The sequence below is a fragment of the Meriones unguiculatus genome, chromosome 16 (genome assembly GCF_030254825.1).
Source record: "Meriones unguiculatus strain TT.TT164.6M chromosome 16, Bangor_MerUng_6.1, whole genome shotgun sequence".
Lineage (NCBI taxonomy): Eukaryota > Metazoa > Chordata > Mammalia > Rodentia > Muridae > Meriones > Meriones unguiculatus.
Window position 1 is genome coordinate 65,194,169 of NC_083363.1, and position 27,000 is coordinate 65,221,168.

At 41.9% G+C, this 27,000-nt stretch overlaps 1 protein-coding gene across 4 annotated transcripts in view; it reads right to left on the minus strand.

Moving 5' to 3' along the window:
* Window positions 1–12,970: 12,970 nt before the first annotated feature.
* The window catches only part of Uxs1 (UDP-glucuronate decarboxylase 1), an 86,031-nt gene continuing 72,001 nt past the window's right edge, over window positions 12,971–27,000 (minus strand). For all 4 annotated transcript variants that reach the window (XM_060369977.1, XM_021654260.2, XM_021654261.2 and 1 more), the window contains 4 exons: window positions 24,508–24,568; window positions 23,071–23,128; window positions 21,216–21,319; window positions 12,971–17,757 (listed from right to left, as the gene is read on the minus strand). In XM_060369977.1, coding sequence (XP_060225960.1) covers window positions 17,626–17,757; window positions 21,216–21,319; window positions 23,071–23,128; window positions 24,508–24,568 — 355 coding nt within the window. In that variant the 3' untranslated portion in view covers window positions 12,971–17,625. The remainder of the gene's footprint in view (window positions 17,758–21,215; window positions 21,320–23,070; window positions 23,129–24,507; window positions 24,569–27,000) is intronic.

Consider the following 27,000-nt stretch of genomic DNA (forward strand, 5'->3'; position numbering starts at 1 on the left):
TGGTTGAACATTCTATTTATGTCTTCAAAAGCTTAAAAATTTTTCTCTAGGGCAGGATTGGGAGGTGATGAAGGAGGAGGCTACAGCTGGGATACAAAGGGAATAAATGATAATGAATAAAAAAATTAAAAATTTTTCTCACCCATTATTTCTTTAAATGTCATCTATTTATGGAGTGTTGTCTTCAACTGTGTATTTCAGCATTTTTATTTTCCAAATATGCTTGGCAGTGTTTCCTAGCCAAGTTTCCAAACTTCTCTTTTATTTCTTTTAAAGCATGTATATTTTAATATTTTTGTCATTTCTTATTTTGTCATTTTTGTGGCTCTTTCTAGGTTTTTAAGTGTCATGTCACATTAACTTAATTTTACACATTTTTTAAAGTATTGAGATTAAACTTTTTAGATTAACTTATTTTATTATATATACATATATATATGTGGGGGGGGTTGTTTCAATATATGAATATGCACATGTGTACCTAGTGCCTGTGGAACTAGGATCTGGGCACTGGATCTAGGTATAGTGACACAAGCCTTCAATCCCAGCACTCCAGACGCAAGAGACAGAATCTCTGTGAATTCTACAACAGTCTAATCTATATAATGAGTTCCAAAACAGCTAAGCGGGCATTGGACCCTCTGGAAATGGAGTTATAGATGGTTGTAACGCTCCATGTCAGTACTGGGAATTGAACTCAGGTCCTTTGAAAAAGCAACAGCTATTCTTAACTGCTGAGCCAACTTTCAGACCAGATTTCACATAGTTCGTTACCCCAATCCATTTATTTTCTTTGAAGCCTGAATTAATTCCTCCTGAAGGTACTTGCAGTTCCATTCACCATAGTTCAGGTTCCAGAGTCCACTATACAGCAACCACTTTAGATTCTGTACTTGTGAATGTGGAGACAATTCAGGCACCTTGTGCTTCCTCTACAACTACCCATCAACACCACCCTTGAGCAAGTTTTAAAAGAAGCATACACACTGCCCTCTTCTGTATGATGCAGTTATTTCTCAATGGCTGCTAAATCAAGATACAGACTCTTAGCGTGGTTTTCTGATTTTCTCTATAATAGTCTGCCTTGGGACTCTGCCCCAACCCCTGTGCAGCCATTAAGAGATGTGGCTTTATAAGATTCTTAGATTCCTGCAGGCAATTATTGGCTGGTTTTGCCTTTGCAGAATCCTTACTTTTCTTCCTCATCATAGGGATGCACCAAAAAGATGTGGCAATACCTAAAACTTTTGATTGTTGGAAGAAATCTATTATGCAGAAACTGGAGACCCTTAAATCCTTACTTGAATCTGGACACCCTTTAGCCTTGGTCCCTTGAGTGTTAGTGTAGCTTGTTGCTGATATTTATAAGTGAAAAGACTACTACGTATGAATTAAGAATTCATAGAAATATATACATTTGGTCTCTATCCCACATTAATGAAATCCCTTATTTGAAAGACTTTATGGTTTAATGTATCTTCCCAAGTTCCTGTGTTAAAAATGCATGCGCTGTGTTTGAAGACGATGGGTGATTCACTCCTGTTCTGATCAGTGTGTTGATGCCATCCCAGAAGGGAGTTTGTCAGAAGAGTGACTTTGTCCCTTTCTTTTTTTTCTCTTGCTCTCCTGCTCCTGTCTTCTGCCACAGGATGCTGTAGCAAGAAGGCCTGGGGAGAAGCCAGCTCCCTGTGCTTGGACTTCCCAACTCTTCAGAATGGTAACAAATAAATATGTTCTAATTTACCCATTTTTAGGTAATAGCAGCAATGGGTAGACTGAGACGAGAGACATCTAGTGTAATTCCTGTAATATATTTCGATTGAATACTTCTAATTATTCTTAGGATAAAAGTGCTGTGTGCTCTTGCTTGTCTCTTTGGCTTCCTTATTTTCTCCATTCCTTACTTTGTGCTACAGCCATCTCAGATGTTTAGTCTCTTACTATGTCATGCTATGGTTTATATTCTGGAAGGTTCCTATGTGCCTACCCAACTTCAAACTTGATTAGTGCTCATTGTTGTCAACCTGTCTTCCCTGTATCTAGGTTAGCTCTCTCCTTCCTTGAGAAAATCATGTGTTATTGATGTTACCAGTCTCTCACCTTGTTTATATTAAGACCCTCCTAACAGGATTCACACCCATCTGCTCATTTAAGTCTTCAGAGTCCAGCTCTCTTTAATATGTGCAGAATAGATTGTGACTACATATAGGAAAGAAGAATTTCTCTCTTCTTGTTGTTACATATAAAAATATTTGCCAGAAACACCTAACAGCAAACAGTTCCTGGGTTATCAAGTAAGTTAGGAATAAAACAGCATCTTTTCCATATAATCTTATTTCCTCCCCATCTACCAGACCATGCACCCTGTGTCAGACCATCTATTCCTCTCATTGCAGAGCTCTAATCCTCTTCCCAAAGTGTATTAATTACGTTTCTGTCGTGGTTCCAGGTGTGGGTCCTCAGCTCTCAGTTTCTAGTTCCACTCACCTTTCCTATCTGCTGTCACACTTTTCCACCACGGTGATGAGCCCAAATGAAAACTCCTTTTCTTTCCAATATCCTGGGAAGAGAGCAGTGTATTGCAAATTTCTAGCAGCTCTTGCAACAAAGCAGATATAATAGCTTTAAAGAACGTGGAAATTCCCCTGCGATAAATGACACGGCCACCAGAACTTGGGAGTTCTGATGCTGCTGTTTCTGAATTAAGCTTGCTTGTCCCACTATTATGGTTTTCAGCTTTTTTCTTGCTCAAAAACAATTTTTATAAAGTAGAAACAGGACATTCAAATACAAGTTTCATCAGAAAGATGGCATATATCACAGTTAATACAAATGGAGTATTCTTCAGCATCCAGTAGTAACATGAGGCTTTTTTGTAGCCTATTAAGATTGGAGATTACATTGTTGAAGGCTTTCACTATTGAACCAGTTTTACATCTCTAGAAGAGATCTCACTTGGTGATAGCATATAATAATTCTTTACATCGATTTTGCATGTGTATTGCACCTGTGTATGTGTACATAAACTATGGCCTGAATGCAGAGGGCAGGGATAAATTGCAGGAGTTAGCTCTTTCCTCCAATTTTGTGGATTCTCAGTTCTCTCCTCCGATTTTGCAGGGCCTATGAATCAGACTTGGTGGCAAGCACCTTTTACCTGCTGAGCCATCTCACATTACATCATATAATTCTTTTTATATAATATTTTATTTAATTTGTTGTCTTAGTCTTTTTTTTTTCCTGTTGCTGTGACAAAATGCCCTGACAAGACAGCTTAAGAAAGGGTTTATTTTGGCGCATGGTTCAAGTCCATCACAGCAGGGAAGTCAAGGTAGCAGAAAGTAGAAGCACTTGGCCACATTGCAACCACAGTCAGAAAGAGCAATGAGTACCCATGCCTGGCTTGCTTTAACCTGGGAATGGTTCTACCCACAGTTAAAATGGATTTTCCCACGTCAATGAACAAAATCAAGACAATCCCTTAATGACATTCCCAGCAGCTGACCTAAATCTATATAATCCCTCATAGATGTGTCTAGAGGCTGTCTCCTAGGTGTTTCTAGAGTCTTTCAAGTTTGCAATTAACATCAATTATCACACTAGTATTTTATGAAACTGTGTGAATCTAAGTTATTGGTTTGTTTTTCTTTTTATTGTTGTTCCTGCATAGTTTTGGCTTTACGGTAAATAAAATAAACCAGACATGTATCCTCCTTTTCCACTTACTGAAATAGTTGTGTAGAATTGGCATAAATTCCTTTCATATCTGGTAGACTTCTCCAGTGAATTTTTCTGGATCTGCAACTTTCCTTTCCATTGGGTTTTAAATCACAAATCCAGTTTGTAATGACTATTCAAATTATAAGTTCCACTTTAAGTGAATTATAGAGCTTATACTTTTCCAAATTTTAGTACAATTTGTCAAAGTTGCCAAATTTATATACATAAAACTGTTGGGAGGAACATTATTTTGTATTGGTGAAGGGACAGCCTTTGTTGGCTTTCTATTTTTTCCATCAGCCTCACCAGAAGTGTGAAACTGATGTTTAAGAAAAAGCCTGCTGGTCCTTACACTGAGTTTTCTGTTGAGAGTTGACTTCTGATTAGTTTCTTTCCTCCACTTCCTTTTGAGCTCACAGTTTTAGTTTCTGGTGGTGGGAGATTAAGGTACTCACTCACTTAAAGGTTTTTTCCTCCTACTATTTGTGCATTTTAGTGTTACAACTTTCCCCCTTGCACATCTCTTACTATAGCTCACCAACTTTGATGCATTTTCTTTGAGTATGATATATTTTAAATAAATGATTGTTCTTGAGATGCCCTTTCTGGCTCATGGGAGAATAAATTGTGATTACTTTCCTGTTATCATTCTGTTGAAGATTTCTAGATTGGTCTCATTATAGCCTTAGTCTTCACAATCCTCTGTCTGTTCTGAGTTTTGTTTTACAGCCCAGGATATGCTTGCAAACATAGTAGAGTATCATTAATAATGTCAGGGGTTGGCTCTCTCCCATGGGGTGGGTCTCAAATTGGGCAAGTCAGTGTTTGGCCTTTCCCTCAATCTCTGCTCCATCTTTATCCATACGCTTCTCATAGACAGGACAAATTTTGGGTTGAAGGTTTTTTGGCATCCCCCTCCCACAACTGGAAGACCAACCTGGCTATAGGAGGTAGTGACTTCAAGCTCCATATCCCCTGATGATATCTTTGAGGTAGGAAAACACACTTTTAATCCAGATTTTTTGAGATGGGAAGATCCACATCTAGGCCACGCCTTTTGCAGGCTCTATGTAAAGCGATCTGTCTCTCTCTTTACTGGCATTAGGGCTCATTTCTTTAGGATTCTGGTATATACTGAAGACCAAATGAGACACCCAGCATCATACTGAACTACTGGATTCTTATGTTGGTAGACTGCCATAGTTGGACTGGCTGGACCACAGCCTGTAAGCCATTCTAATAAATATCCCTTATGTACATACATACATTCCCACATACATATATATCCATGTACATACACATACATTCATTCTTTAAGTTCTGTTTCTCTGAAGAACCCTAACAGAGTCTCACTTTGTCCTGTTGCCCTTGGCCAGGAGCTCTCTATATTGACCAGGCTGGTCTTCAACCCAGAGATCCTGCAAGACATTTTTGAAGGCTACAGATAGAAGTCCATATTAACAGTCCCTTTCTTTTTCCACACTAAAACCTGCAGCCATTTTAACAGCTTGGCCTCTGGGGTCATGTACCATTCCTCTGGGATGTTTTAGGGATTGCCTCTGCCCTCTCCTTTGATTCTAGGCCCAGCCTGACAGTGAAGTGCCAGGTATGGATTTCTCTTGGAGCTTTGCTTAGCATTTTTATTCTGTTGGGTCCTTCACCTCTCTAAATGTAGGAACTTCTCAGAACTTTTTTGTCTTCAGCATTGTCCTCTTTCTGGGACTCTCAAAACATGGCAGGTTTCTTCTGATAGTTGCATGTTGAACTCATCACCAGTTAATTTGGTTACCTTTTCAATTTAAAAATTTCCATTTTTATGTCTGATTTTTGAGATGTTTTCTCATTTTTTTTTCTTGTTTTAAGTATGCTTGTGTGTAAGTTATTTTCTGCTATCATGACCAAGGCAGCTTACAGAAGGCCTTATTTTGACTTGTGGGTCCCAGGTCTGAGTCCATTTTGGCCGGGAGGCATGGCAACAGTTGCAGATGTCCAAGGGCTCATTTTCATATGCAAACAGAAGGGGCAAACAGGAAATGAGACAAAGCTGTTAACTCCTTCCTAAACCTCCTCCAAACAGTGCAACCAACTGGGGACCAAATGCTCAGAGACTACAGGGAACATTTCTCATTCAAACCACCACAGCTTATAACTCCAAGTTGCTTTTATTTTTTTATATTTATTACAATTTATTTACTTTGCATCCCAGCCATAACCCCTTCCCTTGTCTCCTCCTAGTCCCACCATTCCTCCCTTCTGTTCCCTCATGCCCCTCCCCCAGTCCACTGATAGGGGAGGTCCTTTTTCTCTCTGATTCTAGCCCATCAGGTCTCAAAAGGACAGGCTGTATTGACCTCCTCTATGGTCTAGCAAGCTGGCCTCCTTACCTTCCCCCTGAGGGAAATGATCAAGGAGCCGGTCACTGAGTTCATGTCAGAGACTGCTGCCTGCACTAACTAGGGAACCCACCTGGAAACTGAGCTGCCACATATGAGCAGGGGGTCTAGGTTCTCTCCATGCATGGTTCTTGGTTGGAACATCCGTCTCTGCTGTGGATCGGGGTTTGGTCGCCATGGCGCTGGCTTCCGCCCTCAAAACTGGTAAACAAGTCCTAGAGCATATGATCGTTTGGCAATAGCGCGCCAAGTCACGAGCCCAGCCCGGGGCATCATATGGGGTGATGGGTGAGCAGCCAATCAGGGGATGATACGTCATCTCACACCACTCTGGTGCGAGCAGGGCTTATATAAACAGCGCCACTTTGGGGCTCGGGGTCTTCCTCCTTTCATCGCTTGACTACAATAAAGCTTGCTGCAGAAGGATCCTGTTGTCCGCGTGCGTTCTTGCTGGCGAGACGATTACATGGGTCGCAACATCTGGTGCCGAAACCCGGGACGCCGGGAGCCTGCCATTGCCGGTGCCGAGGAGACCCCCGTTCGCGGGGAGGATTCAGAACTGCAGCATCGAGGTAAGTTCTGAGAGGTATGTTTGGTCTTGATTTATCTCATCTTTCACCTCAGCTAGCAGGAGCCCTTATTGCTTTCCCTGTTGTGACTGTTGCCCTCGTCCTTTTTCTTTTGGTTTTGTACAAGCTTGAGGGCGATCTTGAAAGGGAAGAGATTAACGGAAAGCTAAGAAAAGGTACTAGATCACTGTGGCTTTTGGTTAAATCTTGCTTGGAAGATGAAAACTGTCGTTCCTCTATTAAGGCTGGTCAGGAAGTGTTGGAGGAGATACAAGACAGCATGTCAGAAACAGAATGGGATAAAAGGTTAAGAGCTCTTACAAAAAAGGAAAAGGATGTCTCTAAAGATGTCCCTAAGGATAAAGACCCTTCCACGCACGGTAAAGCCACGGGAGCGAAAGGCAAGGGAAAGGACACCCTGGGAGAGAAACATGATAAGGAGAAGAAAAAAATCTAAAAAGGGGCCTCTCTATCCGACAAAAGAACTAGAGGCTTTAGAAATTGGCAATTCTGAGTCGGAGGAGTTAAGTCCCTCCGAGGAGTCAGATCTAGAGGAGGAAGCAGCCCGCTATGAGGAAGAACGATACCACCCGGATGAGCGGCCACTACTGAGAAACAGGAAGCGTGCACTTTCTCCTGTTGTCCCTAGTGCTCCTCCTCCTCCCTACATCAGAAGGTACTGCCCTGACTCCTTCTTTTCAACAAAAGATAGACATAAAATTTTTCAGACTTTTCCAGTATTCGAAGACGTGGAGGGAGGCCGTGTCTACGTGCCTATAGACTACCCCCTAGTCAAAGAACTGGCAGAATCAGTTAACAAGTACGGGGTAGATGCTAATTTTACAATCATGCAGCTTGATAGGCTGGGCTTTACAGCAATGACCCCAAATGATTGGCAGACTGTAGTAAAAGCTGCCCACCCCAATATGAGAGTGTATTTGGAATGGAAAGCTTTATGGCATGATGCCTGTCAGTCCCAGGCTAGGGCTAATGTTAATGCAGAGGACAATCAATGAAATTGGACCTTTGACCTACTAACAGGACAAGGTCCACATGTTCAGCGACAGACAAATTATGATTGGGGAGCGTACGGCCAGATTTCTGCCGCTGCAATTAAAGCATGGAAGGCCCTTTCAAAGAAGGATGGGACCGAAAGCCATTTAACAAAAATTATCCAGGGTCCTCAGGAGTCATTCCCAGAATTTGTGGCCAGAGTGACAGACGCAGCAGGCAGAATATTTGGAGACCCAGAAAGGGTCCAACCAATGATAGAGCAACTGGTGTATGAGAATGCTTCGCCAGAATGCAAGGCAGTCATTATCCCCAGAAAGAGCAAAGGACTAACAGATTGGATAAAAGTTTGCCGAGGACTCGAAGGCCCGCTTACCAACGCCAGCCTGGTGGCAGCCATATTATAGAGCAAGAACCGCCCAAGTTCTGGAAACAATAAAGTTTGTTTTAATTGCGGCAAAATGGGTCATTTAAAAAGAGACTGTCGTATGTCTGCGCAAAAGAAAGTTCCTGGACTTTGCCCTAAGTGTAGAAAAGGCAATCACTGGGCTAATGAATGCCGCTCAGTCAGAGATATTCAGGGAAAACTTGTACAGCATGACACCCCCTCTGAGGAGAGGGATAAAAATGTTCCAAAAAACGGGTATCAGGGCCCCAGGTCTCAGGGCCCCAAAAGATATGGGACACAGGTAGGCAACAGGAGGGTTTATCCAGCTGTAGAGCAACAAGAGGATCAGCAGGGTTGGACCTCCGTTCTACCTCCCAATTCTTATTAATGCCATACATGGGGGTGCGACCTGTCCCAGTGGAGTTTGAAGGCCCCCTGCCTGAAGGAAGTGTCGGTCTTATTTTGGGTCGCTCCTCTCTCATTCTAAAAGGACTTATGGTCCATTCTGGAGTATTAGATCAAGATTTTACGGGACAGCTCCAGGTGCTTTGTTCCTGCCCTCAAGGCATATTTTCTATTTCTCCTGGAGATAGGATTGCTCAATTGGTCCTCCTCCCAAGCCTTCATGACTGTTTTCCATCTACCGAAACACCAAGGGGCGCAAGAGGGCTTGGTTCCACAGGAACAGATTTTGCTCATCTGGTAGTTGATCTTAAAACTAGACCTACCCTACAACTACAAATAGAAGGGAAAAGTTTTACTGGTATTTTGGACACAGGGGCTGATAAAAGCATTATCTCTTCCACCTGGTGGCCTAAGGCGTGGCCTGTTACACAATCATCCCACTCCTTACAAGGGTTGGGATATGAGGCCGGCCCTGCGGTCATTTCACGTTCTTTGATGTGGCAGGCACCAGAAGGTCAAACAGGAAGCTTCATACCATATGTTCTTCCTCTCCCTGTCAATCTCTGGGGAAGAGATATTTTGCAGGATTTAGGATTGGCATTGACCAATGAGTATTCTCAACAAGCGGTTGATATTATGAAAAGGATGGGGTATAAGGAAGGAAAAGGTCTTGGCAAGAAAGAACAAGGGAGAATAGACCCAATTTCACAAGAAAATAATAAAGGAAGACAGGGCTTGAGTTTTCATTAGCCGCCATTGAGGGTTCTATGCCCATATCTTGGCTCACAGAGAAGGCCGTATGGGTTCCTCAATGGCCCCTTTCCTCTGAAAAGTTAGAGGCTGCCACTCAATTAGTGGAAGAACAAACTCAGCTTGGTCATTTGGAGCCCTCTGCCTCTCCATGGAATACACCCATTTTTGTTATAAAAAAGAAATCAGGAAAATGGAGACTTCTCCATGATTTGAGGGCTATTAATGCACAGATGTGATTATTTGGAACAGTGCAACGAGGCTTGCCTCTGCTTTCAGCCCTGCCTAAGCAATGGAGAATAATAATAATAGATATCAGGGATTGTTTTTTCTCCATTCCATTGTGCCCACAAGACAGACAAAGATTTGCCTTTACATTACCCTCTGTTAGTCATCATAAACCAGATAAAAGATATCAATGGAGGGTTTTACCTCAAGGCATGGCTAATAGCCCCACCATGTGTCAATTGTATGTGCAGATGGCTCTTGAACCAGTTAGACAGCAATTTCCTTCCTTGTTGCTGATTCATTATATGGATGATATTCTCTTGTGCCATGAGGAGTTAGCCATTTTGCAAGATGCGTATCCTTTGTTGCAAAAAACCCTGCAGCAATGGGGATTGCATATTGCCACTGAAAAGGTCTAGATTTCAGAGGTAGGTTCCTTTTTGGGAACGGTCATTTACCTGGACAAAATAGTTCCTCAAAAAATAGAAATTCGCAGGGACCATTTACATACCTTAAATGATTTTTAAAAATTATTAGGTGATATAAATTGGCTTAGGCCGTTTTTAAAGATTCCTTCTGCTAAATTAAAACCCCTATTTGATATTTTGGAAGGGGATGCTCATATTTCTTCACCCAGAGCCTTAACACCGGCTGCAAGCCGTGCCCTGTAGAGCCTGATAGGCCTAAGGAAATGGTCAAATGGAAAGATGTCTTGACTGGTTAATGGAAAGGCCTGGATCCTATCTTAATAAGATCCAGGGGAGCTGTCTGTGTTTTCCCACAGGAAGAAAACAATCCATTCTGGGTACCGGAGCGCCTCACGTGAAAGCTCGCAGCAGCTGAAGATGATCTTTTAACGAATATACCTGCAACTACTTGAAGAGCTAAGGGCGGCGGTGGTGACTATTAATTCTACTCGAGTGGATTTATCGCTCACAGATGGCTTATTATCCTGGGTTTCTTCCCCCTTTTCTTATTTTAAGGAATGGGTGGGTGTTGGGATGTTTGGCGCTGCCCTGTGCTGTGGTTTAATATTTGTCCTCTGGTTGTTCTGCAAACTCAAAACCCAACAAAAATGTGACAAGGTGGTGATCGCACAGGCGCTAGCCGCTCTGGAGCAAGCCACCTCCCCCAATATTTGGTTATCCATGCTGAAAAATTAATGTTTGACAAGGTTGCCTCTGTCTTTGCAGGCACATGCCACAATCTGGATTTACAGCCCTTGCACTCCCTGGGGATGTTTCCCATTGCACGGGGATGGGTGTAAATCACAATTTTTCTCTTGCCAAACAATCTGGAAAGTCAGTGACGGAAGAGTGCAAATAAGTCTTCACCGACCTAAGACAGGACAGCCTCACAGTGAGGAGGTTGCTCCAATGACGGGCAACGGCTGAAGCATTGCCTTCCACCAGGCTCAGACGTTGGCTTTCTGGCATAATGCTGTATTGACAGTAGGAAGCTTACTGTTCAAACAAAATAAAAAAGGGGGAGATGTGGAGAGCCGGGGTTTGGTTGCCATGGCGCTGGCTTCCGCCTTCAAAACTGGTAAACAAGTCCTAGAGCACATGACTGTTCGACAATAGCGCGCCAAGTCACGAGCCCAGCCCGGGGCATCATATGGGGTGATGGGTGAGCAGCCAATCAGGGGATGATACGTCATCTCACACCACTCTGGTGCGAGTAGGGCTTATATAAACAGCACCACTTTGGGGCTCGGGGTCTTCCTCCTTTCATCGCTTGACTACAATAAAGCTTGCTGCAGAAGGATCCTGTTGTCCGCGTGCGTTCTTGCTGGCGAGACGATTACGCGGGTCGCAACACTCTGCAAAGACCCCTGGGTCCAGACTTTTTGGTTCTCTTGGTCTCCTTGTGGAGCTCCTATCCCCTCCAGGTCTTTCTATCTCGCCCTTCTTTCATAAGATTCCCTGCACTCTGCCCAAAGTTTATGAGTCTCAGCATCTGCTTCAATACCCTGCAGGGTAGAGTCTTTTCAGAGGCCCTCTGTGGTAGGCTCCAGTCCTGTTCCCTGTTTTACCCAGCTTCTGCTGTCTATTCCATTTGCCTTTCTGAATGAGGATTGAACAACTTCCCTAGGGTCCTCCTTCTTGCTTAGGTTCTTTAGGTGTACAGATTCTAATATGTTTATCCTATATTATGTGTCTAATATCCACTTATAAGTGAGTATATACCATGTGTATCTTTCTCAATTTCATGTGGAAACAAACAAACAAACAAACAAAACCAGAATTGCTAAATCCTGTGCAGATCTTCTGGAGGTATCTCCATCCCTGATCTTAAGCTGTACTACAGAGCAACAGTAATAAAAACTGCATGGTACTGGCATAGAAACAGAATGGTGGGTTAATGGAATTGAATTGAAGACCCAGAAATAAACCCACATCTACAGACTTTTGACAAAGAAACCAAAACCATACAATAGAAAAAAGACAGCCTCTTCAACAAATGGTGCTGGTCTAACTGGATGTCTATATGTATAAAAATGCAAATAGATCCTTATTTATCACCCTACACAAAACTAAAGTCCAAGCGGATCAAAGACCTCAACATAAAACCAGACACACTAAACCTGTAAAAAAAAAAAAAAAAAAAAAAAAGCGGGGAATATTCTTGAACTCATTGGCAAGGGAGACAACTTCCTGAGCAGAACACCAACAGCACAGGCTCTCAGATCAACAATCAATAAATGGACTTCATGAAACTGAAAAGCTTCTGTAAAGCAAAAGACACTGTCATCAGAACAAAACAACAGCCTACAGACTGGGAAAGAATTAGCCCTACAGAGGGCTAATATCCAGAATATATAAAGAACTCAAGAAGTTAAACAGCAAAAAACAAAGGGGGAACTGTAGAGAGCTGCGGAATGCTATGCCTTAAAGATGGAGCTGGTTTCCGCCTTCCACCTTCCCGATGGTGAGGGCTCTCTGTCACGAACAACTCCACATTTGGCTAAGGCCGAGGATCTGGCTTGCTTCCATGTATGTGGACCTATCTGCATTGCCCCCGTGGCACGCCTGGGTTGGCTACCCAGAGGCTATTTAAGCTGGGGGCTGGCTTTCCCCGGGGTCTGAGGATTGTTCAATGTTCCTGAATAAACTGCATTGAAAAAAAAAAATAAAGTAACCCAATTTAAAAATGGGGTACAGAGCTAAACAGAATTCTCAATAGAGAAATATTGAATGGAAGAGAAACACTCAAGAAATGGTCAGCATCCTTAATCATCAGGGAAATGCAAATCAAAACAACCCTGAGATTTCACTTTACATTCACCAGAATGGCTAAATTCAAAAACTCAAGTGACAACACATGCTGGAGAGGATGTGGAGAAAGGGGAACCCCCCTCCACTGCTGGTGGGAAAGTAAACTTGTACAACCACTTTGGAAATCAATCTGGCACTTTCTCAGAAAATTAGGAATAGTACTACCTCAAGATCCAGCTATACTACTCCTAGGGATATATCCAAATTATGCTCAAGTACACAAGGAGATTTGCTCAACCATGTTCGTAGCAGCTTTATTCGTAATAGCCAGAAGCTGGAAACAACCCAGATGTCCCTCAATGGAGGAATGGATACAGAAATTGTGATATATTTACACAATGGAATACTACTCAGCAATTAAAAACAAGGAAATCATGAAATTTGCAGGCAAATGGATGGATCTAGAAAAGATCATCCCGAGGAAGGTTGCTTTTAAACAGTAGTCAGTTCTGGCATCGGAGTCCTCTCAGTACATCATCTACTTTTCTGTCATTTAGTTTGGGATCCTCTTGTTTTGGTATAGTGAGTAACTTCTGATTAAAACCAGTGTTGTAAGATCTTGAGTCTGGTCTGAATACTGTCAAATTTCTCTGACGGGGCTCCAGGGTTGGGGTCCTGACAATTCCCCTAGGCCTCAATGACATTCCCCTGAGGAATGGATGCCTCTTCAATGCTCCCTGGCTTCCATTGGTTTCTTGCTATTATAACAGCCAAAAGCACTGACAAAGGTGCTTTTAGACATCACTCTAGTGGCAAAAGGGGTACCCCAATTCAAGTCACTAGTGATTGTAGTAATTACCAGCCAGCAAAGACACAAATCTAAACTCATGCCCAACCCCTGCTCCAAGGGATTATGATACAACATGGTGAAGGGTTGAAGCACCATACCCCAGAAGGGCAAGGGTCTGCAGGACTTGCTTGGTCTTACCAAGGAGTGAATGCATTTTAGGTACATTTTAGGTTCTAATAGAGCCATTACAGTAAACATTTTTTTTTCTCCCAGGCTGCATCCTTTTAGCACAGTGGCTAGAGAGAACAGGTTTTTGTTGTGGCACTTTTTTTTTTTTAAACCGGTGTTCTCCAGTTAGAAGTCTGGGATTCCTGAGACAATAAAAGGAAACTCAGGGTACTTACCACTAATGCTAGCTCATTATGGTGGCTATAGATGTAGTAGGTGGATTAAATAATAATTTTCTTGCAGTTCTAGAAGATGGTAGCCCAAGATAAGGAATAGGCAGGGACCAGGCATGGTAACACATGGTCTATAATCCCACATTTAAGAGGCTGAGGGAAGAGCATCATGAGTATGAGTGAGATTCTGTCCTTAAAATAATAATAATAATAAAAAATTGTCTGCCAGGTATCTACACACATATGCATACCACCATTCAGGCTTATACATGGCTGTCTTGCTGTGCTGGTACAGGGCATTTGTGTGTGCAAATATGTGTTTAACTTTCCTTTTGTAAGGATACCAGTCAGACTGGATTAGGCCCCACTCTGAAGACATCATCACAACTTAACTTATAGAATGTATTTCTAAATTCTGGGGTCCTGGAGTTAAATCATAACATAAATTTGGGACAATGCAATACATCCCCTAACACCAATACACTTTCCCCAGGTCCTGAGGTCCCTGGATAGGCTAATGTTTCTGTTCACATGCAGTCTTATGCTTGTTTCATATTCAATGTCCAAAATGTTTTAGTGTACTTAGTTGAAGTATAAGAAGAGTATATACACTTTATTCTCTTAGAAATGTTTCTTCCTTGAATTTTAAACTTAGTAAATGGTGTAGAATAAGATATTTAGACTTTTATCCTGGATCTTTATGTCACATTAGTTTAACTTCAAAAAAATGTACATAAATCAAAATTTCAGAATTCAACAAGCCTCCAAACAGACTTTCAAAAGCACACACTTAATTCTGTACAAGTCTTTTGTTACTGTACCAAAACACCTGAAGCAAGTACAACTTTTCTTTATTGATGTTTTATGCTGTTCAAATACTACAGACTTGGTTACCTTTAAAAAAAAAAAAGAGTTTATTTGGATCCATTCTAGCCGTCGGATATGTTGACAGCTTCTCAATGCAGTGGTCCACGGCTTCACATATAGGAGTCAAGGAACACACACATCTTCTGCTGTCTCCCTTTAGGCACTGGAGCTCTTGCAGAGGCTGTATTCTGATGACTGACCTAATCAATCTCTGATGACATCTTCTTGGAACATCATCTTAGGACTAAGTATTCACCCTCTCAGTACCACAAGAAATGGAGCTGAACGTTATTCCATGAACCAATGAGCTACATTCCAGCCCCACCCACATCACAGTTCAGCTCAAGTTTCCTGATAAAAATCTGTATTGTCTTTTCTGCAAAACAGCTGTAAATGAAAATGGCCCCATCTCTATTAATTTTACAATGTAAAAAGAACACACACACACACAAACAATGTGGGCTAACCTTGGTGATAAGAACAGCAAAGTCTTGTTGCCTCCAGATACAGTGGTATCAAATTCTCAGAATTACAGAATTCTCTAATAACCCATCAAAATACCAATTGACCAAGAAAGGCTAAGTCAACTAAGCAAATTATTTTGATGTGTCTAACAATTCTTATTTTAGAAGAATCACTGAAGAACCTTCAAATTCCTTACAATTTAACTAGACAAAACTGACAGCACTTACAGGACTCATCCTAGCTTCCCTCAAGGTCACACGACTGAGGACCACCAACCAGCACCAAGGTCATAATCAAAGACAATGCCATGAGGTTCTACCTAGTTGGTGAACTGGGTTCGGTATTCAATTCCACAGCTGCATTCCTGGTAACTCAGACTATGACTCATAGCTTGCTGGAGCCCAAATTATAGCACTATCTCCCCTATAAGCAACAGCAGTGATATCCCAAAGGGGACCACTTCCAAAATGCAGGTTCAGGTTGCTGTAACAAAATGCTATAAATTTAGTAGTTAATGAACAGTAGGAATTTGCTGCTCATAGTTTTGAAGGCTACAAAGTCCAAGATCAAAATGTTGATAAATTTTGGTGTCTGGGGGCTGGAGAGATGGCTCAGAGGTTAAGAGCATTGGCTGTTCTTCCAAAGGCCCAGAGTTCAATTCCCAGCAACCAGACGGTGGCTCACAACATCTATAATGAGATCTGGTGCCCTCTTGTGACATGCAGACACAAATGCATGCATTTTAAAATCAAACCATTTTTAAAAATTTTGATGCCTAGTGAGGGCCACTTTCTGGTCCACAGATGGTACTTTCTCAGGGTAACAGTACAAGCAAGAGGTACCAAGACTCTTATAGGAAAGGACCCCTTCTACTTTCATCACTTTACACAGACACTTCATCTCTTAATACTAATGCACTGAAGAGCTGGTACCTACATGTAGGTCCAAAGGAAACATTTGGACCACAGGAAATACCACAGGTACTCCTGTTTCAGCTACTTTTACCCCCTGGTTCCTGGTCCACACCTTTATCTCTCGGGCATCTGTTTAGGTTTCCGCTGCTACCATGCAGGGTCAATCTGCTTGGTAGTAGGTTGCTTTTATGCATTATGTTTTTCTCCCATTTATTTTAAGGGGCAAAATAAAATCCTAGCACAAACCTTGAGAGAGTTATTAATGAAAATGAAAACTAAGGTTTTCATTTCACTCACCAAAACTTGCTTGAATTCTACACCAGAAAAATAAAAGTTTTTGTTTGTGTTGCTACAGGACACAAAACCTACCCTAACCCAGGCTAAGCTCTGAGAACTTCACATGACAGTTAATAGAGCCTGAGTCCATAAGTCCCAAATTTCCAATGCTGAAAAGACACTTAGATTTCAGGCTTCAGAATAGTTCAGATTTGGGATTTAGGATGCTCAAACTGTATAGTCTCAGAAAAATTTCCCAAGTTAAACAAAATAAATCCTGAAATTTGAAACAGTTGGTTTCAAACATTTCAAATGAAGACACATAAGTGTATCATATGCACAGATTCTGCCCAAGTAGCACACAGATGATTCTAATAGGCACACATCAAGTTAAGTATGGTGTAAAACTGGATGTTCTCAGAATTTCCTCAAACTTAAGATCAAGTATTATTCTCAGCAACCCAACATCTGATGAAAAGCAGAAAGCCAACCTTTGTAGCTCAAAGTCCACGACTGGCAAGTTTCAATCTTTTATTAAAATAGCATATTTTATCATGGTTAACCAAGAATATGTTAACGTTGCCCCCCCCACAAGTCCCCCAATATATAGGACAACACAGTAGTGATTTCAAATATCCTGATCAAGAACCAACAGGGATGTTTCAAAGACAAGTTTGCAACTAAAAACTAAACCTTCATAAAATTATGAATTAAAAAAGAAACACAAAGCTTTCTAAAAGAGTTCTTTCATCTGTTTCCAAATAAACACTGGTGCACCACCCACCTGACAATACCACTAGGATTTTTATTCTTTATGCATAGTGTAATGTCTCATCTATTAGTACCCACTTTTATAAATAAAATTGGCATTTTCCACTCCATTTAATGCTTCTTTTCAGCTTCACAAAGAAACCAGTAAATAAAACTGTCAATGACAGTTACAGCATACACTCTAACAGCAAGATAAAAAACAAACAAACAAACAAACAAAACCTGAAAATAGCAGAGATGCATCTAGGCTGTTGTACATAAAAAAGATTTAAAAAGTGCAAGGCAAAGTCTGCAGATTTCCAAGGGAGCTTTTAGGCACATCAACATCTTTAAAGCAAGCTTCAGAATAAAATTCCAGTTTGTTCTTCATGACACCTGTTTAAGTCTTTAAAATAAAAAAAATCCCACAAAAGTCCATCTCATCAAGTGTAAAACAGAGTCTTATATCCTAAGGCTAACTCAGCTGTGGCGCGTCCGGCCCTTCTTCACTCTGGCAGGCTTAGGTTTAGGGATATACTGGTTATTGGCCTGGTACTCTAGTTCCTTCCGGAAGTAGTGGATGGCTTTGTTTAACCCTTCCTCCAATGGGACCTGTTGGATAGAGTAAGAAAAAGAAACAAGGTACCATCAACAGAAAGGCTTCCTTGAAGCAAACAGCAGAGGACCCTGGAGATGAGTTTGCAGTCAGCTTCCTGCTTCATGGGGACATGCAAAGCCTCACTCTAGCCAGGAGAATATCAAGGCCACTTCAGAAATTGCTTTAGAGCTGCTTTCAGAATACATGCTACAATTTAGCAAGTGACACTCTTATCGGTGAGCTCACACCCTCAAAACTCCTAAGTTTTCTCTTGCAGGCATGCCTACTACAGTTATCTGCAAAGACCACTTCTAAAACATATGCAGGCCCACTCTTTTGAGGAACTCCTCCAAAATCTGGAAGGAAAATACTCCGAGGAGACTGTCCTCACCTGCCTCACCAGGCCTCCCCCCATGACACACCTGAACTTCCACTGACAGCATAGATATGACAATGAAATCAATCTTAATCTGGAGTTGGAAACAGGGAATGAAATCAATTAGCTGCTCAGTCAAAGGCTAAAGAGAAAGCTGTGGAGGGAGGCACTGTCAAGAACTAGAGTAAATTTGCTGGTATGTGTCTGTCTATCTTGATTATGATGATAGTTTTACAGGTGTCAAAGTACATCAAAATACATCATAGTATAAGCTTTAAATATGGACATTTTGCAAAATACTCATTACATGAGACCCTAAAAAGCAGAGGAAACAATTTAGACAAATTAAGCAAACTAAAAAGCTTCTCTTAGTAAAATAATCTACAGAATGGAAGAAAATACTTGTCAACTATATATCTGGTAAGTTAAAAGTAAGAATATATAAGGACTTCAATTCACAAAGGAAAAAAAAACAGGTTTTAAGTAGGCACTTTTTCAAGGGAAAGCACAGAAACGGCCAACAGGTATATGATAAAGCTCAGGATCACCAAACATTAGGGCGACACACATAGAAACACCTCTTTACCAAGTTAAGATGCCTCCCTTAACTCAGTAAGCTGCCCACACTCACATGCATGCTCAACAACTATGCTTGAGGTATCAAAGCACCTTTGGATAAAACTCTAATATATTTCCTATCGATTAAGACTCCTACTACAATGAATTCAATAGCAAACCTATCATATTCTGTATCTCCATGTCTGTCAGATGATGTCTGATAAAATACAAATTCTAAACACATATCCTGGCACTCTCTCTATATTTTTTCTTCCAAAAGTGTTTATTTAGTAAACACTTTTATTATTATAAGTGTTTATTCATTGAATATTTCCCCAAAACATTTGTTTAAAACACTGACAAAAAGACAAAGGACAAATTCCTTCAAAAAACTAGAGAACCTAAGGCTAGAGAACAGAGACAGCTTAGCTGTTAAGATCATTTGGTGTTCTTGCAGAGAACCTGCATGTAGTTCCCAGCACCACCATAGTGGTTCACAACCATCTGTAACTGCAGTTGTAAAGGATATATGATGTCCTCTTCTGGCTTCTGTGGGCACTGTTTTCATGTGGCATACATGCAGGCAAAATACTTACAAACATAAAATAAATGAATAAAATCAGGTAACTCAGAGAACCTGGACCTCTGCTTCTGCAATTTGTTTCATTCAGATGGGATTACTAGATTTTAAGTCTGAGCATTATTTCATTTACTAGTCTTCTGTCCTTCAGCAGATCTCTGACTCAATGTATCATACAGTGGCACAAGAGCTGGACTAAACTTCTAACATCCCTTCAGATTCTGACATTCTAGATTCTACCTCCTCATATTTACTGTGTTATACATTTTTAACAGAAAAGCTGAGCTCTGGGCAACATACTGCCTCCTAATTGGTTCTCTAACATTCTTATAGTGAAACAGCCCCACTAGCCCTATATTTATCCTCTATGTAACACATCTCTGCTTCCATGATAGCTGTTGGGATACCTGCCATGATATAAAGCCACATGCTCTGCCACAGTAGATGAAAAGAGGCATATTGCTCCTGCAACCTGGATGGCCAGGAAATTTTTCAAAGGATGTAAGCCTGTAAAGGACAGACACCTGAAAGACTACCTATAGCCCTGGAAGATGGGTGCTCAAGGAAAGGGGAGGAGATCTCCACTAACTAGATGGAGAGAGAGAGAAGGGGAGAGACTGGGATTCAGTCTAACATTGAAGGAGAGAGTTGGATAGATTTCATAGTGTCTGGCAGACTGACCCAATGCTGTGATCCTTTAATATAGTTCCTCATGTTGTGGTAACCCTCAACTATAAAATTATTTCATTGTTACTTCTTAAGATATGCAGGATATCTGATATGTGACCCCGAGAGGGGTCCACACTCACAGGTTGAGAAATGTTGGCCTAACAGGTCAAACTGTGAAGAGCCAGGAAATTATGGAAGATCACCTTCCTCCATGTCTTTCAGTCTTTACACATTCCAGCTGGAATTCGATCAGGATGGGGACTAATATGACTTGTTTTTTTACATGAAATCTCACCTAGTCTAGCCTTTGACACCAGGGTCCTGCAATAACGCTGCTGTCATCCTCTGGTGATCTGAATTTGAAATGTCACCTAGCTCAGAACTCTATTTCGAGGGCAGTCGAGCCTTTAGGAAGTGTGACCTCACCAGCAGAAGTAAGTGCTATGGTAGGCTTTTGGGGGTTATATCTGCTCCTAGTTCTTTGCTTCCTGCCCTACAATGTGAGAAGCAACTAGCATAGACTCTGCAGCTCTGGCTGTCCACCTTCCTTGCCATAATGGACTGAAATCCCATGATACTGTGAACCAAAATAAAGCTTTTCTCTCTTTTAAATTGCTTCTCTAAGGTATTTTGCTACAGCAATGAAAAAAAAAAATCAACCAAAACACCTTAACATTGCCTTTATAGATTGATGTATGACATAGCTAACAGTAACCTTTAACCTGACAGATTACAACTACCTGAAAGAATCTCAATTCAGTAAATGTAGACATGTCTGTGAAACACTGCCTTGGTTGTCTTAACTGACACAGGACAGTCCAGCATACTGGGGATGACACCATTTCCTATGCAGGCTGTCATGGGAATGCATAGTAAACCTGGCTGAGCACAAGCCAGTGAGCCAATCAGCAGCACGCCTCCATGGTGGCTATTCCCAGGTCCCTGCCCTGGCTTCCCTCAGTGATAAGACCTGGAAGTGTAAGACAACACCCATTTTTTCCTCCCCAAAGTGCTTTAGGTCAGAGTGTTTTATCACAGCAACAGAATGAAAAAGGACAATGTGTTTATGTACTCTGCTGAAAACAGAGCTCACAGGAGGCCCAAGCCATTTTCACTAACAGAGAATCAGATACACTGAGTTGCCTATTGAGAAAACCTTATATTTTCCTGGACGCTCAAGTCCTCCCTACTTCACTAGGAACCTCTTAACGAGGGCCAAACCTGAGGAGGAGAAGGACAAAGGAGGCAGGTACCTTTCTCCTGAGGCAGTGGACCTCCTTCATACTCACCACAGGTTCCCACCCCAGCATCAGCTTTGCTTTTTTGATGTCTGGTTTTCTTTTCTGTGGGTCATCCTGGGCTTCAGAGAGAAACTGAATTTCACTTCCACTACCTGCGTTTTTTAAAGGAAAAAAAAAAAAAAACGAAGAAAGGTAAAGCCAATCCCATATCATTATGGGGCACTGTTTTACCATCTATGGCAGGGGGAACGTCTACTGATGTAGGACAGTCCAGCCTACCGAGAATGAACCTACAGCTCTAACAAAGGACCTACTCTGTTACTTCAGTAGGATCTACTGAAGGACCTTACAGCTCTAACAAAGCCACATAGGACAGTCCTCACAAACCTAGGAGTGTGCCTGCATGCTTCCGGGTCTACAAGATTCTATTAGAACAAAAGGGCTTGTGCAAGGATAAACCTCTACCTCTAAGAAACAGATGCAGACATGCCTATGGGGTACAATCCCATAAACACAAATATATAAATGTAGGTTAGAACCATTTTGGAGGTGGATGTTCCCAATGGGCCACACCTGGGTGTCCAGGATCCAGGAATCCTCTTTTGTGGAGATCAGGTGGCCTCTACAGTTCTCAACCAACAGCATGTAGAGTGTAACTTAGAGCCCATGAAGACCTGGCTCAATGCTCTAGCCAGAGCAAGCACAGACACAACATGTGATATAGAGGACAGAAAAGCCTGGCTTTGATCCCTGGGGTAGGGGATTAGACCCTAGTGACCACAAAAAAGAACTACTGCAGTGATCACCAGGCAGACCTGGGGAAGTCACACAGGATAGTTACACATACATACAGAGAGAGAGAGAGAGAGAGAGAGAGAGAGAGAGGTAGATTGAGAGAGAGAGAGAGAGTCACACAGCAGCAAGATAGAAATCCTAAGCCCTCCTCAGTCTGTAGGTCAGTTTTCTAAACTCTGATGTGCACATGGATCACTGGTACACACTCTGACCTGGGAGGCCACAGCTCATATCCACGGTGCCATGATACCAAAGTCTCTAGTCCATGGTTTCCAAATGGATAGCAAAGGTTTCAAAGGCATAGTGACTAGAGGCACATGGTGAGTACAGCAGACCCTCCTTAACAGTGGGAATGCACAACTGGGAAGCTAGTCTGAATGGGACTGCTGGAAGCACACAGTGCTGTGCTTATGTAGCTGAAAGACTTCTGGCTCCACTGACATATGGAACAGGATTCCCAGCTGTCCATAGCCACCTACATAACCCTGAGACACAAAGGTCAGCAAGGAGAAACCCATTCAGCCAAGGGGACAACAGGCTCAGATCAGAGCAGCCTGCAGCACACGTGTCATATTATAATGGTCCAGGCAAGACTGGCATATTCTGAACACAAATTTCTGGACTTCCTAGAGCTCCAGCAAGCCTGAGAATGAAGACAGGGTCTACTTCCTTGGTATTTGTAACCCCAGGGCCATGCCAGACCCAGGAACATCCTGTTCCTTAATGCTGCTCCTTAAACACTGCTCCAGTGTCACACAGCCTACCCCAGCCTGGCCAGAGCTAATGTCACTCTCTCTGTGCTCCTGAAATTTGGCCTCAATGAGAGCAATGCTTGGAAACCAAGTAACTGTCACCTCTGAAGAATGTCTTAGCACAACCGTGTCACACCTGGAAGACAAATCTCCACCCCCAAACTCCACCCAGACCTGCAACTAGACCTGGGAGTCAAACCCATCTCTTTCTAATCCCCAACTCAGAAACCCTGTTCCTCATAAATAGTACTGCTCTGATCCAATCAATCAGCTTGTATTAATTACCTACTTTCTAGGAGGTGCTACTGACAGGGTAAATGCAGATGAGTTCATTCAGAGTGGTCTAGCCTACTTACCAACAAGGTTTTTAATTAACTGAGCAAATTCCAGGATCGTATGTTCTTCTGGATTCCCCTAAAGGAGGAAATGGATTCTCTTATAAATATCATGACAATGGCAGTACTTCTTTACTTAGGCCACACATGACTTCAGAGACATTTGCTGCATGAACCATCAGGCCTACTTCCAAGTAATTTCAACCCAGCTTCTGTGCATTCTGGAATGGTTTTCATTCTAGCCAGATACAAATATGTACTACCTTAGACCTTCATCTATCTGTTCTGAAGAATGGCCTTCAGGTAAGACAAGATCATTTAAAGAGGGGGCACACACACTGAGTGAGCTTCCCAGACAAGTAACTTTAATCTACCTTTTCTGTTACATTAGTGTTACTCTGCACATTTGGTTTCACAGTACTGGCTCTCCTAGTACAACATACTTCTTCTATGAGAACTGTGCCAACACCTTTCTACAATGCAGAACTAATGATCCCATGGAGAAGCTGCTGCAGCAATGGATGTTGCCTGGGCAAGCCACAGGGACAGTCTCCATGAGCTTGATGAAGTCAGCTTACTGGGGTTGGAGTGGGGTGGGGCAGTTGTTAAGAAAACTGTTCTCAGCTGGGTAAAGTGACTCATGCCTGTAATCCCAGCACTCAGAGAGTTAGAGGCACGTGGATCTTTGTGGCCAGCCTCATCTACAAAGTGAGTCCAGGACAGTCAGGCTACTCAGAGAAACCCTGTCTCAAAAAGAAAAAAAAAAAAAACAAAAAAAAAACACAAAACATTATCCCCTCTTTCCATCATACTTTCTAACAGCTGCTGCCTACATTTTTGCAGTTTTGAGGATGGAACACTAGGCCTTGTCCATGCTAGGCAGGTGTTCCATCATTGTTCTGACCTATTACTCTTACTCCATGTACACTACCCCAGCACAGACCAGGGAAAAGCCTGGCAGCTGTGAATTTTAAATCCCCCCAGCTTCTAATAATTGACACTATCCTGGACCCAGAGTTGAAAGTTTCAGGAAGGCCTAGGCTTAAATGTAGGCAGATACAAAGGTCCTAAGTGTCAGAACAAAGTGATGGAACAAAACATGAGAGAACGGGGCTTTGGGAGGCTCTGGCAAACACTTTTCTAATTTGAGGGAAGACAGATTTCTACACAGATACAGTTCCTAAATGTTCTTGTACAAAAGCTTCCTTTTAAAAATAGAGGGGGAAGGAGGAACATGATGTACAGAGAACATGCAGGTATAAACAACTGAGCAGGGCCTTTAATCATAAGCCTAATCCACCTTATATGTGCGATCTTACACAAAGCCCTTCAAGCAGAGTATTCAAGAGTTTCACTTGAGTACTTAGCACATGCCCTATACAAGCTAGTCATGAGCAAGGAGAGTCCTTAACAAAAGACCCTCTAGCTGTTGCAAAGGAGAAGCAAAACGGTACTCACCAAGTTGACAGGGCTGCTGACATTGCTGTTCATGAGTGCTACTAGGCCATTCACCAGATCACTGGGGAAAAAAAGAAAAGTTAGGTCAGGCACTGTCTGTCAGAATGCAGGAATGCTGAGGGCATGAAACAACCCCCCCGCCCCCGAAAAAAACAAAAACCCAAATGGAAAACTGACTATAGAAATAAAACCCTGCAAATTAAGATGGTATTTGTAATGCTAGCATGTTCATGGATGAAATGAGTCCTTTAACACTGGGATTTGCTTTTGGTGGGTGTGGTGAGGTGGTGAACAAAGTGGAAAGATGGTAATGGTTTAATTCTACCCTTTCTGTGTATTTCTGAAAACAATCAATAACCAAAAGTAAGTTAAGTAAGCATATACCTCCAAAGATAGCATTTTCAGAGTCTCTAATGAAACCCCATGTTTAATGTGAACCCACATTAAGTAGTCAACCAAAACAAAAGTTGCAATTGTTTCATAAAATAAGCTCCACAAAAATGAATGGACTTCAGTATGTAAACTCCATACTGGCAAATCACAGCAAAGGCCAAACAAACTGAGCACTGAAATCAACAAAAGCTGCTTCCCCCTTCCCCAGCCTCCAGCCCACCCTTAACACATCCTATGAAGCTGTCAGGGGCATCTGGATGTTTTAGATGGATTGTGATCAGCTGAGCCATGAAGGTGAAGAGAAGTAAGCAAACTTCCGCTTACCAAGGTTTGGTTCTTAGTTTCAGAAGCGTTAAAGTGTAGCTCTGTTAAAGAAAAGTTACTTCGTAAAAATGACACCTCATTGGGAATCTAAGCGCTTGTTCTATGCCCATGTTTAGCAGCTATGGTTCTGAATGAAGTCCACTTGGAAGTCTCTCCCTCATCCTCCAGCTTTACCACAAGGCACAGGCCACTATGGGTCATGATTGGCTTCCAAAAGAAAATCCAAGATCGTTTGCTTTTAATTGGAAAAAATTTTTTAAACTTTTTTTTTTTTGGTGTCACTTAGTAAGGTTACTTCTGCTTTTCTGTTTTCAGCAATGGGAATTTCATATAAACATGTGTAATGTTCTATTCTCACAGATCAAGTGCAAATGTAAATCACCCTTGACTTTGAATGATCTTCAAGAGAAACTGGCAAAAAGTCACTTCATCACCATGGCAGTAGTCCCTACATCCACAATGCACTCTTACAACATCCATCTTTGTATATGTAAAGAGACATTAAAAGCTGCCATTCAGTAGCATCCGAAATGCCTCTTAATGTTGAAAGGATGGGGTCATGTGGTGTTGGAAAACAGCTGTTAAGCAGTCGTTCTCTTTGGGAGAGGAGGGAGGGAGGGCCACGCACCTTGTATGTAACAGGTTGGCAACTTTTAAAGTCAAAATTGTTTAAGTCATACTTATTCAGCCTGAAGCTCTTTAAAAGTGTCATTTTGACAAAGTGACTTTTAAGAAATATATAACATGCCTTTCTTATGTGAATGAGGACACAACCCAGCTATGAAAGTATCAGACACGTCATGCCAGATGTCAATGCAGATGACCATGAAGGCCTTTGGTCCCTGCAGTGCTGCTGAGGCAACTGTGGCTCTGGTGACAGTTAACCAATGACTGTAACTACAGATTCAAACACTGTACCCCTTTACTGTTTAGTGAAAATTTTTCAGTTTCTTAAAGAGATAGGAGATACTTTTTTTTTTTAAGCCAAACTCAGTTCCCTGCTAAGACTTGGATTACTAAACAGTGTACATCAGGAGACTGACCCACAAAGTGCCTACAACCTGGTAAACTCACTATAATAATGATACAATGGTGATACCACTACAGAAAGAGCATTACAGAAAGAGGCTCTGCTGAAAGGGTTCATACCTATGAACAGGAAAACTACTTACATCCTCTTTCCAAGGAATCAGGTGGTCTAGGAGACGACCACAGAGATGTGTGAGCTGTGGCCATGAGAAGCCTGGTTTTATTCTAGCTAGGACAATACATAGACCAGGCATTGCTGGATTTTTAAAGTATTTTAATCCCTCCCACCAAATGTATCTGAAGCTACTGAATTTTGTATGAGATACCACTGAAACCAGGAAGAAGGCAAGCTTCTAACTGGTGCCCTTTGTATTACACCATGTCTTATACTGATGGAAGATGAGAAAGTCAGGGGCCTAGATTGTGTAGTTCAAGGTTGACTCTGTACTTGAAAACATTCAGATCTCCTTGGAAGTGCATGACTTAGGGGTGAGTGAAGGGGGATGGGATGAAAACACTGTTATTATTTTTATGAAGAGATGGTTCTATACAGGGTGTTCTGGCTGGTCCAGTCCAGCTACAGAAATGAGCCCCAATACACTTCTCCAAGCACACAGCCTGAGCTTTACACTCTGAAATAGAAACTGTCCTGAGAGAAGGATGGCCACGTTTCCCCTGTGAAACTGTCTCTTGGAATAAGCTAACCTGGGTAGCACATGACGAGCTAAATTTCATTTACAGGCTTTT